General features: G+C 39.2%; 1 protein-coding gene across 2 annotated transcripts in view; it reads left to right on the top strand.

Moving 5' to 3' along the window:
• Window positions 1-8,250: 8,250 nt before the first annotated feature.
• The window catches only part of APBA2 (amyloid beta precursor protein binding family A member 2), a gene marked incomplete at both ends in the record, with an annotated part of 38,342 nt that continues 32,560 nt past the window's right edge, over window positions 8,251-14,032 (top strand). For both annotated transcript variants that reach the window (XM_079541143.1, XM_079541142.1), the window contains one exon: window positions 8,251-9,219. In XM_079541143.1, coding sequence (XP_079397269.1) covers window positions 8,251-9,219 — 969 coding nt within the window. The remainder of the gene's footprint in view (window positions 9,220-14,032) is intronic.

Here is a 14,032-nt window from a genome sequence, read left to right as displayed (position 1 = left end):
CAGGTTATCAGGCCAGTAGTCTTAAGCAAGAAAGATCCAGTACAGCATTAATAGCCCCAGAGTTCCAGTATTTTTCAGATGGAACCACTCGTGTGTCTCAGCAGTGGATTTGGTAAAGATGGGAATGGAATGAAGGAAGGAAGAAGTTTCAAAATACGCCAGTAAAAGAAACTATAGAAACTACAGCTGTCTCACGTTTAATTTTTATCTTTATGGTGGGGAACAAACATGAATGCTCCCCTTTTCAAAGTCATAAATTGAGAGAAAAAAGCGTGAACAGGAGAAAGAATTTGCACTGGGATGGCATCATGTACTGATAGAATGAAAATATCCTTATTTAAGGCTCTTGACATCCAGAACACAGATCTAGTGCAAGGCCTAAATAAAAGAAACATTTTTTAGACAGCAATCTTCTGCTATAAAGATAAGTGATTTAGGTTTAAGATGGCTGTTATCTTGCCATTAGTGACCATACAGTTCTTGACTTTTCTCAGAAACCACCTTCAAAGGTTTCTAAGTGCTCGTAGTGCTCCAAGTACTCTGACACACACTGGCGAGAATAACGCAGACATAAAGTGGGGTACCAATAAGCTAGCAAAAGAGTAGGGCTATAAAATACTTGAAAAGTTCATTTCTTTCATTTGTTTTTAAATAAAGAATTAAGCTTAATATTTATTCAGGTTCTTGAGTCAATCATAGTTTATAGGTACGTTTTACTTGTAACTGTGGCTACAGATGCAGGACTTCTCCCTGAGAAGCATTCTATTTTTCCTTGGTACAGTGTTTCCTGGAGAGAAGACACACTGAACAAACTGTTTATGAAGGATACATGAAATCCTGAATCAGTATAGAGATCTCATCTGTCTTGTACTTTATTGAGCAATAATAATGGGCTGCTAGAGCTGACATTACATTTTGTAGTGCCTTAATGCTTGGTAGTCAAATTCCACAGTACTCTGCAATTGAAATGCTATACTGTATTCAGTCTGTTTCTCATAAGGTATTTGTATGTTGTAGAAAACTTACTATTTTTACCTGCTTTGAAAAGATTAAATGTTTGAACTTCAGAAAGCTTGCTTTCAGCAGCTCAGCTGTAAACACATTACATCTCTCTTCAGAGATGAAAGAATTCTGGGGAGCACTTCCTCACTCAAAAGTGCCTCAGGTTAAACATTTTGTATTCAATTACTAGTTTTCCCCAAACAATTTGACCTCCTGCTACATGAAGTGAATTTGTGCAGTGACTTCGGTACTTCCTAATGACAACATTTTTTGTTCAGCATTTTTGAATTTTAATAAATATTTTCAGTGATAGTTAACTATGCTCTCTGGATAAAGTCCTTTCATCCCACTTGCAGATCTCTGCAGTGCATTCTGTGTCATCAGATCTAAATTACTGTGTAAGTACTCTGCTATGCAAGGGACAAAAACTTTTGGATAGGCAACACAATGCATGCAGGTGTTCTTCCAGGTACACCAAAGTCCAGTGTATGTGCTGCTTCTTAGGCCTGCTTGAAAGTGCTTGTACAGAATCTAGCATGAGGTTACGCATGTCATGTCACTGCTCATCTTTAATGCTAGTACCCAATTATAGCTTAAAGCACATCACTATGGTTGGTACTTCACTTTCAGTAACTATGTGCAAACCTGTTAGACTATAACAGTATTGTTCAGAGCATCTAAATAGTTTGACACTCAAAATCCATATTTAAGGAAGCTGTTACTTTCATAAGATGCATGCAATTTTTCTGCTGACAACTGATGGAAAAGCTGATATTGTATAGGTTTCAAGCCATCTTGAGCATCTACTAAAAAATGACTGACAGGTATTTATCTTCTAACCAGTTTTACAAACTGAAGAGTATTTACTGATACACAAGGCATGCCTCAGACAGAGGGAAGATCTTTCTAATTTTGCTTTTTAAATGAGATGATCATCTGCTATGGAGCAGTGCGCCTGAAACACAGCTGCAGGCTGCAGATATTTTCTCAAAGCTTGCAAATGTTAAATCCCATGACATAATTCACTGTTAATAAAACCCTTGATTATCTTCATGATTTACTATTATTATTAAATCTGTATTCTGTAAAATGTCTCATAATTTAACCTTGCAACTTGCTGATTCTGCTTAACAGAGACAAGATATTTTATCTTGAAAAGAATTAATACAATAGTCTACTTTTGTATCATTTCAGTAGTTGTTTTGTGGTTTTTTTTTTTGTTTGTTTGTTTTTGTTTACCAAATCTGCCAGCAGCTCAAGTATTCCTGGGTTTGAAAGAGACAATACTGTGCTAACAGGAGAAAAATGCAATCTAATCCTCTTACGCTAATGGCATAGGGAGGGTGCTAATGGCTTTCAGCAAGATTTTAGAGATTTCATTGGTGGGAGAATTCCATAGAATTTCCAGATCTTAAAAGCCTGTTCTGAGTCCCACTGCAAATAGTACTCAGCAGTATCTGTTATTGATTATTTTCACCTGGAAAACTGTTGGAATTTCGTAAACCCTTTAAAGTATGTTGTGCATTTTAACTTTTTTATTATTGTCATTTCAGACTTAAGCACACAAGCGTGGTGAATGGTGATGTCATGTCTTTTTATATTTTTTGGACCATGGTTAACAATTCATTTTTGAATGGCCAATGCTACATGCCTCCAGCTAACCAGCTGCAAGAATAGCTACTAGCAATACCTGAATTTTATGTCTTAGTAGATACTGCTTAAGGGGAAATGTATCAATTGCTAAAGGCTGGAGAACTTCTTTCTTTTGAGTTTTGATGTTTTAAAGTGATGCTGTCCACCCTTTCCTCTAGTTCCCTAATAAATGTTCATTAATTGCAGATTGACATTAATTCTACCAGCATTTTGTATGTGCCACTTATTTTGGGCCACACTAACTAGAAGAGGTCAAGTATGTAAGAACTGAAATATCTTAGATGGCAAAAGTGTTTAAGATTTGTGTGACTTGGGTTAGCTCTTCCGTTCCTTTTGAGGGAAGAAAATTCTGTTGGAACATAACAGAAATATGAAGGGATCATAGAATCATCATCTTGTGGCTTACCTAAGTACTTGTGCTTCTATGATTACAATATGTAGAAAACTTTCTTAGACTGGCCAGCATACAACATAAGAGGCAAAGTGCTGTGGACAAAACTACATGAGCTGCTGGCTTAGGCTCATGTGGGTGATCGGAGTTCTATCCACCAATGCTAAACCTAAGTCTGATTTTCAGTCTCAATTTTCACAGTAAAACAAACAAACAAAAACAGGTCTAAACTGCTAGAAATTCATATTTTGTGCACTCAGGCACTTCCTTACTTGAAACCATCCTTTATGGTATATTTTCAAATATGCAAGTGAAGCCATTTTATTGGTTTAAAAGTAACAGCCCAACTTCAAATGAAACCTCAAGTCACTGGGTCTGGAGCTGAGGGCTACAACATGTCCAGATTTCTTGGGTGTGTTTGGTGGCAGGCTTTGTTCCTCCAAGAACTTTCCTTGAAGGCAGGGGGCATTGGCCATCTCTTAGAATTACAGGTACCCAGTTACAACAGCACCTCTGAATCATTTATGCCCCCCAAAAACCCCATAAAAACAGGCATTAGGATATGCTGGACCTGCTGAGCATATATGAAGCAAAAGGCATGTGTACACTTGATATTTATGTGTATTTACTTCAAATGCATATCTAGATCCTGATTATAAGAAACAGTAGTTCTATTTACCCTAACAAATAATTGAAGCTTCTGTCCCAGGTCTTTTCCATCCTGGGTTGCAATATGGTTGTGTATTTATTTTTCTTGTTGTTATTCAAAAGCTTTAGAGAAAAGTCTAAACATTTTTTAACAGACCAACTAATACTTACTGTCAGGCTGCAGCAGCCTTACTCAGAGACAGTAAGAGAATTTTCACACTTGTGAATTTTCATAAAATGGAGGTGCCATTCATGATGAAGAATGGCACAATAGATCCCTAATTTAGTTTTGTCTTGATAGTTCTGACTATAGGATACATTCGTATTGCTTCCAAACACACTAGACGAGGAGCGTACGTGGAAGAAGATCAGAGATACTCAGCTGTATGTCCCCCTACATTTCTTTCATTGGAGACATTGTGCCCTCTCTGAAATCAGTGCCTACAGGCTTAGTCACCTGTGCATTACACAGGTGAATCAGTGTTCCTTTGGAAACAAGGATCCTCTTTGCACCTGCTTTTAGAAGAGTCAGCAGGTCAGCCTGCACTCCAGTTATATAGCTCTGCATGATTTCTCACTGTCTGTAGTATCAGATCTACTGAAAAGGGAACATGTAGCTAATGTAGTTTGGCCTTGGGGAATCAAACAACTGCAGAATCCAACAAAGTCATGGCAGGCTCATGTTCTGTTATCTGCTCATTAAAAATTCTATTTCCCCAGTCTAGAATCAGTCACAATTCATCTTGGCTGACTTAGCTGATGGGATTCTATTAAGTCTTCTGTAATGAAAGCCAACTGAGAAATACTATTAGTCTGATATTAAAATTGTTTTGAAGAAATTAAAGTTAGATTTTCTCCTGCTTTAACTTATCTGCTTATTATAAAAAAAAAATATTAGTGTAAAGTCCTGGAATCACAACTTTTCTAGTACAGTTTTGTTGAAAAATTCTATCATCCAAGTTACAATTGAACTGAATAATTTGCTAAATATAGCTCTTACGAACCTGTGAAATCACATGTGGTTATGTATGTGAAAGGGTCAGTTTCTTGGCAGTATTTTTAAATGATTATTGCATAGGACTAATATCTGGAATAGCTTAAGTCTACTGAGCTTTGAAAACACTGCTCAGCAGAAGAGAAAGATGCCAGCAGACCGTGTGTTGTAACATAGTCTGATGCAAAGTGCATGGCAATGCTTACGTTCCACTTGCACCTGAAGGCAGCCATGGTAAAAGGCAGATAAATTAGTATTTTTAGAAACAATTCAAAACCTAGATTGCAGTGGGTACGTGGAGAGAATAGGAGTTACTAAATTACCTGAAGGAACCATAACTTGCCTGGGAATTTTGTAAAAAACAAACAAACAAAAAACAAAAAAAACCACCACTACAAAACAACACAAAACAACAACCAGAGGAAGGCCACACGTTTGAAGTGTGAGTGAAAGGAGACAGAAGTAGATGGAGAAAGTAACCCAAGAAACAGCAAGCACAGGAAGAAGGCCTGAAAACATGAAGTAAGGGTATCGGTGAGGCCAGCAAAACTCAGAATTCACTTATGGGTTGTAAAACCCAGGCTGGAAAGATCACGTAGCTGTAGAGAAGCACACAATGGTACAGCACATTTACAGCTGGAGGAGGCTAACAAACCCCAAACTGTTGAGAGAAAAACTGCCAGACGGCTTGCTCTTCTTAGGGCACTGTTCAACTCCTGAATCCGTTACACATGTAAAGCAGCTCTTTAAACACAGCCAGGAGTGTCCTATTGGGTATTTTACTTTATTGCTGTGCTTACAGTTGTGCACTGTTTCCCATTCCTAATGGGAATTTAATTGGTCTGTCTCCATAGGAGCAGTAGTGAAGGTATCTTCCTACACAGGTGAAAAGATGTGCAAGTGCTGGCAGTTCATAACCCCCTCTCTACTGCTGTCTGGGATTAGGTGCAAGGAATCCAGGAGAATACTAATGTCTGTACTGAGCCTTGATTAGAATGCAGTCCAGATATAAGCAGTAGCCCTGCTGCAGGAGTGTATGTAGGGGAGCCGCTCACATTTAGAAATGCAGCATGTGCTTTCTGGAGGTTAATTCCCTTTTCTGCTCAATGTTTTGAGGCAGGGAAAGAGCCCTGTGTGACTAGGTCCTTAACCACTGATCTTGACAACGCTAATGAAGCTTTAGTGGTGTACCATACAACACAAATTTGTCTAATCAAAGTAAAAATGACTGAATTCTGAGGAGAGTGGAGAACTCAGCACTGACATCTATGCTCTCAGAGACACTTGGTTTTTTCAGAAGTTGAAAACTCCACTTCGAATGACGCAGAGATTTAAGTTAACTCTTCTGTCAAAGAGGGAACTGAGACAATAGGAAGGAGCGCTACACCAAGCAGAGCAAGCGACCTGCTGACAGAACTGAACACGTGGAGCTCCTCAGCTGTAAGAGCAAGTCTTTTCTCAAAAAGCAATCTTCATATCCACTTGGGTTTCAAAACTGCATTTACTAATTCAAATGCATCAGTACAGTAGTGGAAGCCACATTTACTGTAGATGAAAATAGTATAATCAGCACACATTCAGTTTGCAATTCAGAAGCTGAGAAAAAGAAATTCTGCTTTATTTATTTTCCTCCATGTAATCAGTATTTAGATTCTTGTCATGTAGTGCCTGGCTATGAAGTTGGCAAAGGAAAGGAGGGCAACCAGAAGTGTAACTGCTGCACATGGCTTGCTCCTGAGTCCAACTGAGTTTCAATTCCATTAAGGTCAGCCTCACCTCTTATTGAAAGAGATCAAACTTTTTTTTTTTAACCTGTTGTGAGAAGGTGCCTCAGTTTTTGCATACTTGCATAGAGCAGTCTTCAGTCATGTTCTTTGACAGAATTCTTATTTAATGGGAAATTGTTATAGGAAATGAGTTTTGCCATGTCTTCCTACTATTGCATTTCTAGATGCTTCAAAGGAATTCCTTTGTCTATTTCTCGTCATCATCAGTGCCCTAAAGTCTTCCCAGCATACCACTATTTGAAGTTCTTCTATCACACTCTCTCTGCTAGTTCCTCTGTTGCACTTTCATACACCACTGCTGGAGGAAAGCTCCAGCTGCTGTTTATTAGTGCTGCCCAGCAGCCAAACATCTTACAGTCCTCAGAGCCCCTAACCTGGCCATTCCCCACAGCTGTTGTAGCTGCCATTATCAGCCACTGCTCCCTTCCAAGCCCCCATGCCTGTCTAGCATTTGGGCTCCATGTGTAAACAGCTTCCTGTGGTGTGCACTGATGTACAGCATATTAGTGGGCAGGTAAGTAACATTTATGAACATCCTGCTGCTGTAATTTGCATTGGGTTATCACTGAAATTATACGAATTAAGGATTGCTATATTCCAGGACCAATACCAAGTGAAAGTTTTTAGATGTAGGCAAAAAAAAAAAAAAAAAAAAAAATCCATTACATTGTACAGAAAGGATTCTCATCTCTGTATTCTGCAGGAACATGCAAGCAGAGAGTTTCAGATTCTCTCTGTGATGGTGTTGCAGTTTTCTGCTTCTGTATCTTCAGTTGACACTAACTACATCTGTGCAGGGTCTGTTGCAGTATAGTCCTCCCTAAGTATTATTTAATATGGAGAATATTTCCAGTGACTAATAGAGACTGAGGCTACTGCAAGTAAGAACAGTTCTTCCCATAAGAAATACTGAGTAACACTGTTCTTGGCTGGTCATAGCTATCCTTCAGTAAAGACAAATGAGGTCTCTTACAGCCTTCTTGCACTGTCATTCAAAAATACCTATTCCATAGCTCTTGATCTTGCTTTAAATAAGGTTGTATCACGTGCCTACCCATTCCTAATTGTTTAGCTGGTAGAGGTAATAAGGTTTTATTGTGAATCCATCTTTTTTCTTGGAATGTATGTTAAATTGTTTGAAAGCCGACATTTGATTTAACAATAGGAAATGCTTAATGGCATCCAGCTAGTAAGAGCTAATAAACCAGAGAGCCATTTATTTTTTAATAGCATAATAGCAATATATTATACTTAAGTGCCCTATGTGACAGCTAAATTGATAGACATTTCTTTCCTTTAGTTTTCATAAGAGCGGGTCAAACCTTAACTGTATTTTTTCCAGTACATGTTAAAGCCATGTTTAAGCTGAAAATTGAAAATAACTACAGCTTACTGTATTGCAATCAAAGCATGAACACTTAGTGGCAAGAAAAAGCCACAGTTTAAAGCTTCCAGATGAATTTTCTATCAAATTCACAAAAAAGATGCTACATTAGAACATGCTTTGTGTAAGTGTAGGACCTTCTCTTTCTGTTCCTTTTAGTATGCAAGTCATTACACTTAATATCACAGTTCTGCAGCACAAGCATTTTAGAATTTAGGTGCCTGTGAATCTAGTTTAAATGCTTATAAACACAACCTTTCTGCCACTTTAATCCATCACTTGCTGTTTCTTATTAGCATCACTGATCTCTGATGATGACCTTTCCTGAATGTGTTTTTCCATCTTCCCTACAGTAATTGCTTAGAAATGATTGTCATATAAAGAGTTGGCTATGGCAAACAGGAAGCGTCAGAGCACTACAGCCAGCATGCTGGATCACAGAGCAAGAGCTTGCCCAACTTCATCTCACAACAGGGAGCCTGAAAATGAGGAAAGTGATCTTCCTATTGAAGATTACCCAGCAAAGGAGGCAGAACTAACAGCCATCAGACAAGGCAGTCCTACACCCTTGGAACATGAGTGCAACGATCACAGCGGAGATGGTGACTCCAGCTCTGACTATGTGAATAACACCTCTGAGGAGGAGGACTATGATGAAGGCTTGCCAGAAGAGGAGGAAGGGATCACATACTACATCAGATACTGTCCAGAGGATGACAGTTACCTGGAAGGAATGGACTGCAATGGAGAAGAATATGCTGCCAATGAGGAACACCATGTTGAAACAGATGAATGTCAAGAAGCTGTAGAAGAGTGGTCTGAAGGTAAAATTCAGCACCAAGATGAAAATGAGGTGACAGACAGGCAAGAGTGGCAGGAAGGTCAAGATAATGGCATTCAGGTTTTAGAGGATGAAGCATCATCTTTGGAGATTCAAGACCAAGATGAGAATATACAATATTGTCAAAGTGAAGGTGGCTACCCGGACTATTACCCAGCAGAGGCTAATGGAAACTCACAGGGGATATCGCCATATCATTCTAGAAAAGAGGATGCAGAGCTGGAAGAGCAGGAAGAGGACATTGACCAGATTGTAGCAGAAATCAAAATGAGTATGAGCATGAGCAGCATAAACAGTACGACAGAGATGAGTCCAGAGCACACTGGGACTGAAAGCATGGCACATGACTATAAAGAGACTTGTTCAAAGGGAGAAGCTGTTCACAGTGCTAACAGGCACGAAGGCAGGCCAAAATCACTGAATATCCCATCTGCTTCTAAGCACGGTGGAGATGTGCCTAGAGGTTTTAAAGCAAAATCAAGAACTCCAGAGGACAGGCAGAAGTGGCCACAAGAGCAGGTATGAGGTTCTCTTTTTATCCTGATTGTCAGAGGCATTAACACAGTTGTTATGCTTATTACTTATTCCAAACAGAACTGGAGAGCAATAGTTTTGCTTTTACTCTATATTGCATTCAAACTACATAACTACATTGCATGCTTAGGAAAGTGTGCTTAATATAGTCAATTTAGGTCCATCTAGGAAAGTTGTTCTTACACAAATCAGAGAACTAAGCGAAACAAGGTATTCTAGATGCATGGGGCAAAACAGTTTTGTAATTCTGTAATTTCCCTTTCCTCCCCTCCATAGAGACACAGTTAATACAACCTTACAACTGAAGGTCAACACTGAAATAGTTGAGGGGTTTTCCCCTCCATTAAGGTCTCCTCTTTCACTACCGTCATAGCCAATTAGCTTTAATTTTCTTTGCTTTCAATAGAGCACAAACCAACACTAGATGCTGCATATGTGAAAACCAACAGCAAGAAATGTCTGCATATTGCTGTGTTTGTGTATTACCTGGTACTACCTTGATCTGGACAAGAAACTTCACTTGTACAAAAAAATTGTATTCATCAGTTTTACCACAATGATGTTGATGCCGATTTACACGATGCATGGTCTTCTGTATTACAAGTCCTAAAAAAAAAAAAAGGAATCTGAGAACAAAGCTCAAATTTCAGCTCCAGAGGAACAGAGCTGTGAGGTTTTCTTCAATGTTTTTTTGAATTTCAAAATGACATAAGACTCCTCTCAGGTTAGATACTTTGAAGCTTTGACTGTTCATCTCTCACCACGTGCAAGCAAAATCTAATTATTCTGAAATTGTATGCAGCTGAATATTATTTTCTTTAACGAACAGATCTGCTTGAAAGAAGTAAAATAAAGAGTATTTAGATAGCAGACTAGAAAACATAATTAGGTTATTTTGTATATTATCTTTTAATTAAAACACTTTAAGCTTCAGAGGTATAAATTTCCTGTTTCAGTTTCACAGAAGCTATCGCTATAGGAAATCATAATACTGTAATGCCCCGTGTCTAATGAAGTAATTTATCCTAGACTATTCCATTAAAAAAAAAAAAAAAAAAAAGGACATCAAAATATATCAATTCCTCTAAAAAAAACACAACAAAAAGAAATCAAATGTCTAAGTACGAGTAGATGAAACAGGTCAGCTTTTACGAACAATGAACAAAAAACCTTCGGGGGTGTATTCACAGATTTCCTGTATCCACAGCAAATTTTAGGTATTCTGTGTTCTATTTTCAAAGTATAATTAGAACTGAAACACATAACCTACTATATTCAGTAGCTTAGCATTTGCCAGCATTAAAGTGCTAGCTTGCACGATTAAGGATTGATGAACTTGCTAGCTTTGAGTAGCAACTAGTTATTGGCGAGGAATTGCAAGATTTTTTTAGGCTAGTGGGTGTCAGAAAGAGCTGGCTCATCCAGCACACCAGTAGCTGCTGCTCAATGCTGCTGCTTCATAAGAAGAGCTTTTGAACAAGAAAGTTACGCAGTGAATTCTTATGTATGGTTGAATAAGTGGTTGGTTGGTTTTTTTTTTTTTAGTTTTAATCCTGAATGACTGCTAGTCCCCAACAGACTTCAAAATAGGCTTTTCTTTCAACATCTTTTTGTACCCTTTCAGTGTTTATTTTACAGAGCTGAGTTGCACTGCACCTTTACTATTCGTGTCAGACTTCTAACAACCAGGGCTCTGCAGCACAAGAATATTGATGCAACTGCTGCTGGAGTGAAAATAATCAAAGGGACCCAGGCGTCACTGAGCTGCTTGAGTTTTAAACATTATTTCCAGTCAGTCTTGGACCAATGCCTTAATCTTTTCTAATAACATAGAAGGAGCTGTTGGGATTGGTAGGCACTATCTGGCATACAGCCTTTGAATTTCTGCAATCACTCTTCATGAAACCCATATGCTATTGTCTAACAGATAGAGCATGAAGCAGTGCACAGTATTTCACCTCTCTCTTCAAATAAGAAGAAAAAGTAAAGTAGTTCCTCATGTAGATATAAGCATCCATTTCAGATCTGTATGAAGAGATAAGTCAGCAGGGTGAGGAGACATGCTCCTAATTCACAGTAAAGGAGATGGAGAAGAACTGCTGTGTCTTCGCTGGGGAGAGGGGCACATAAGCCCCTAAGTGCTGAAGATGTGAAGTGTGGACACACAAAGGCTGGCAAATGAAGACGTGAGTGGACAGACTTCCCCCTAGCCTCCTTCCAAGTCTCCAGGGATAGAAAGGAGATACTTAAAAGACTGTTAACCTTAGGCAAGTATCATCTGAATTTATAGGCTAAGCCTTATCTTGCTGTGTTCTGTTCACTCACTGCAGGTTGCCCATCCTCAGCTCTTTCTAGAAATCAGGCTAGATGGGAGGACATTATGGTACCATTCCTGCCAAGATGTGTTTGGCACTTAATAGTTCACTAAGTGCCATTAGTTTGAGGTTTGGGTGCACCTTTAGCACGAGCATCAGACCTCACAGAGTTTGGAGCACGTAAAATTTTCTTCTGAGGCATTCTTCTGATACTCACTATAAAATGTGCAAGAGCTGGAGGCAGTTACTGAACTTTATAGAGGAAAGCGTCTCTCATTTGTGAAAGCAAGGTAGTAATTATATTATTTACAATAAATCAAGTTCATCTAGAGCAAAAAGAGAAAAACCCAAAGCCACTGGTGTTAGATTTTCATGCTAGACCTCTTGCCTAGAAGATCCTTGGATTTGTGGTCTTACTCAAATGTCGGTTATTTATAAGCGTATCTCACAGTACAAAATACTGTGGCAAAAGGAATGAGGTGGAAGTTCATGTACTGCATATGGAACATTAACGCCACAGTTCTTTAAGTGTAAACTTAGATGCTTTTATTTTTAACCGAAAAACTGCATGAACGTGTTTGTATTTTTTTTTTTTAAATCAATAAGCAAACAAACATGCATAAATGCACAAAATGCATGTACTGCACTGTCTTTAGTGTTTGGTTTTTTTGGTTTTTTTTTTTTTTTTTTTTAAGGTTTCTGCTCCCATCTCCCACAGCTGACTATACCATATATAAAGTCCTAGGTTAGTTTCCAGCAACTGAAATTGATGTACAGAAGAAAAATTATTTATATGTTTAGGAAATGTACCAAGTCACTGTCTAGATTAAGAGCTAATAGCCTTGCATATCAAGCACTAAACAGTAAAGCAAAAAAAAAAAAAAAAAAAAAAAAAATCACAACAAAAAACCTATTTTAAAGGTTCCAGTATAGGTAAGTCTGCTTTTAGCAACTAATCTCCATCATCTGGGAAAGACCCAACAAGCTACAGATTTGCAAAACAAACACATTATCTCTGTGCACAGTATCTACTCTGTGTGCAGGTCAGCCTCCAGTTGTAAACACATATACTCAACCTTGAAAACTTGTGGATGTGAGAGATTCATGTTATGAATCTTTCTCTTTAAATATTTCCAGGAAAGCATAGAAAGATATCTGCACTAGATAAGCCAGAGAGAAACCTGGCAAACCCAGGATACACTTAGATCATATTTTTGCTGTAACTTACTGCTTACTCAACTTCAATTTTCCACGTTTTCTACTTTACACACCACACTTTACACACTTTACAGCACCACATCCAAATGGTTTTTAAACACATCCAGGGATGGTGACTCAACCACCTCCCTGGGGAGCCTATTCCAGTGCTTCACAACCCTTTTTGTAATGAAGTTTTTCCTGATATCCAACCTAAACTTACCCTGGCACAACTTAAAGCCATTTCCCCTCATCCTGTCACCAGTGAGAAGAGACCAACCCTGCTCTCTCTGCAGTCACCTTTCAGATATTGGAAGAGGGCAATAAGGTCTCCCCTCAGCCTCCTCTTCCCAGACTAAACAGCCCCAGTTCCTTCAGTCTCTCCTCATAGGACACATTCTCCAAGCCCTTCACAAGCCTTGCTGCCCTTCTTTGGACCTGCTCCAGCACCTCAATGTTCTCTGTGCACTGAGGTGCCCAAAACTGAACACGGTACTCGAGGTGAGGCCTCACCAGTGCCGAGTACAGGGGCAGGGTGACTTCCCTAGTCCTGCTCACCACAGCATCCCTGATACAAGCCAGGATGCCATTGGCCTTCTTGGCCTGGGCATGCTGCTGGGCTCATATTCAGCCAATGGTCCATCAGTACACCAAGGTCTCTTTCCATCAGACAGCTTTCTAGCTACTCCTCCCCAAGCTTGTAGGGTTGCCTGGGGTTGCTGTGACCAAAATAAAGGACTCAAAGCTTAACCCTACTGAAACTCATACACTTTACCTTGGCCCATTGATCCAGCCTATCCAGATCTTTCTGTGGCAACTTTCTCCCCTCTGGCAGACCAGCACTCCTTCCCAGCACCTAACAGCCCCAACCCTCTGACGGTAAATTTAGTTTAATAGGAATTATAACACTGTAACAGCAGCAGGACCGGTGCAATGAGAAGATGTTACAAAAAGAGGAATACTCACCCATCTCTGAAGATCTAGGCTCACAGAAGGACTTCCCAAAGGAGAGATCTCCAGCAAGACATCCTTCCTCAGTGGCAGTCAGCTCTTAAATGAGGTCTAAGGGGTGGAGTGCATCATTACCTTCACCTGTGCTTCCAGGGCTGACCAGCTGCTCAATCAGTGGTTCAGGCCATGACTCAGCAGTCCCCATACAGTCACTATGGCAAGCTTATTACTAGGTTACCTCTCCTGATTCAAATTGATACTTTCGTTGCACATTGATAACTTTCTAGAGACATAGTAGCATTTAAATACCAGGAGAAAATCCTGTATGATAAATC

The sequence above is a fragment of the Tetrao urogallus genome, assembly GCF_951394365.1.
Source record: "Tetrao urogallus genome assembly, chromosome: 11".
Taxonomy (NCBI): Eukaryota; Metazoa; Chordata; class Aves; order Galliformes; family Phasianidae; genus Tetrao; species Tetrao urogallus.
This window is presented reverse-complemented; position numbering and strand designations above follow the sequence as displayed.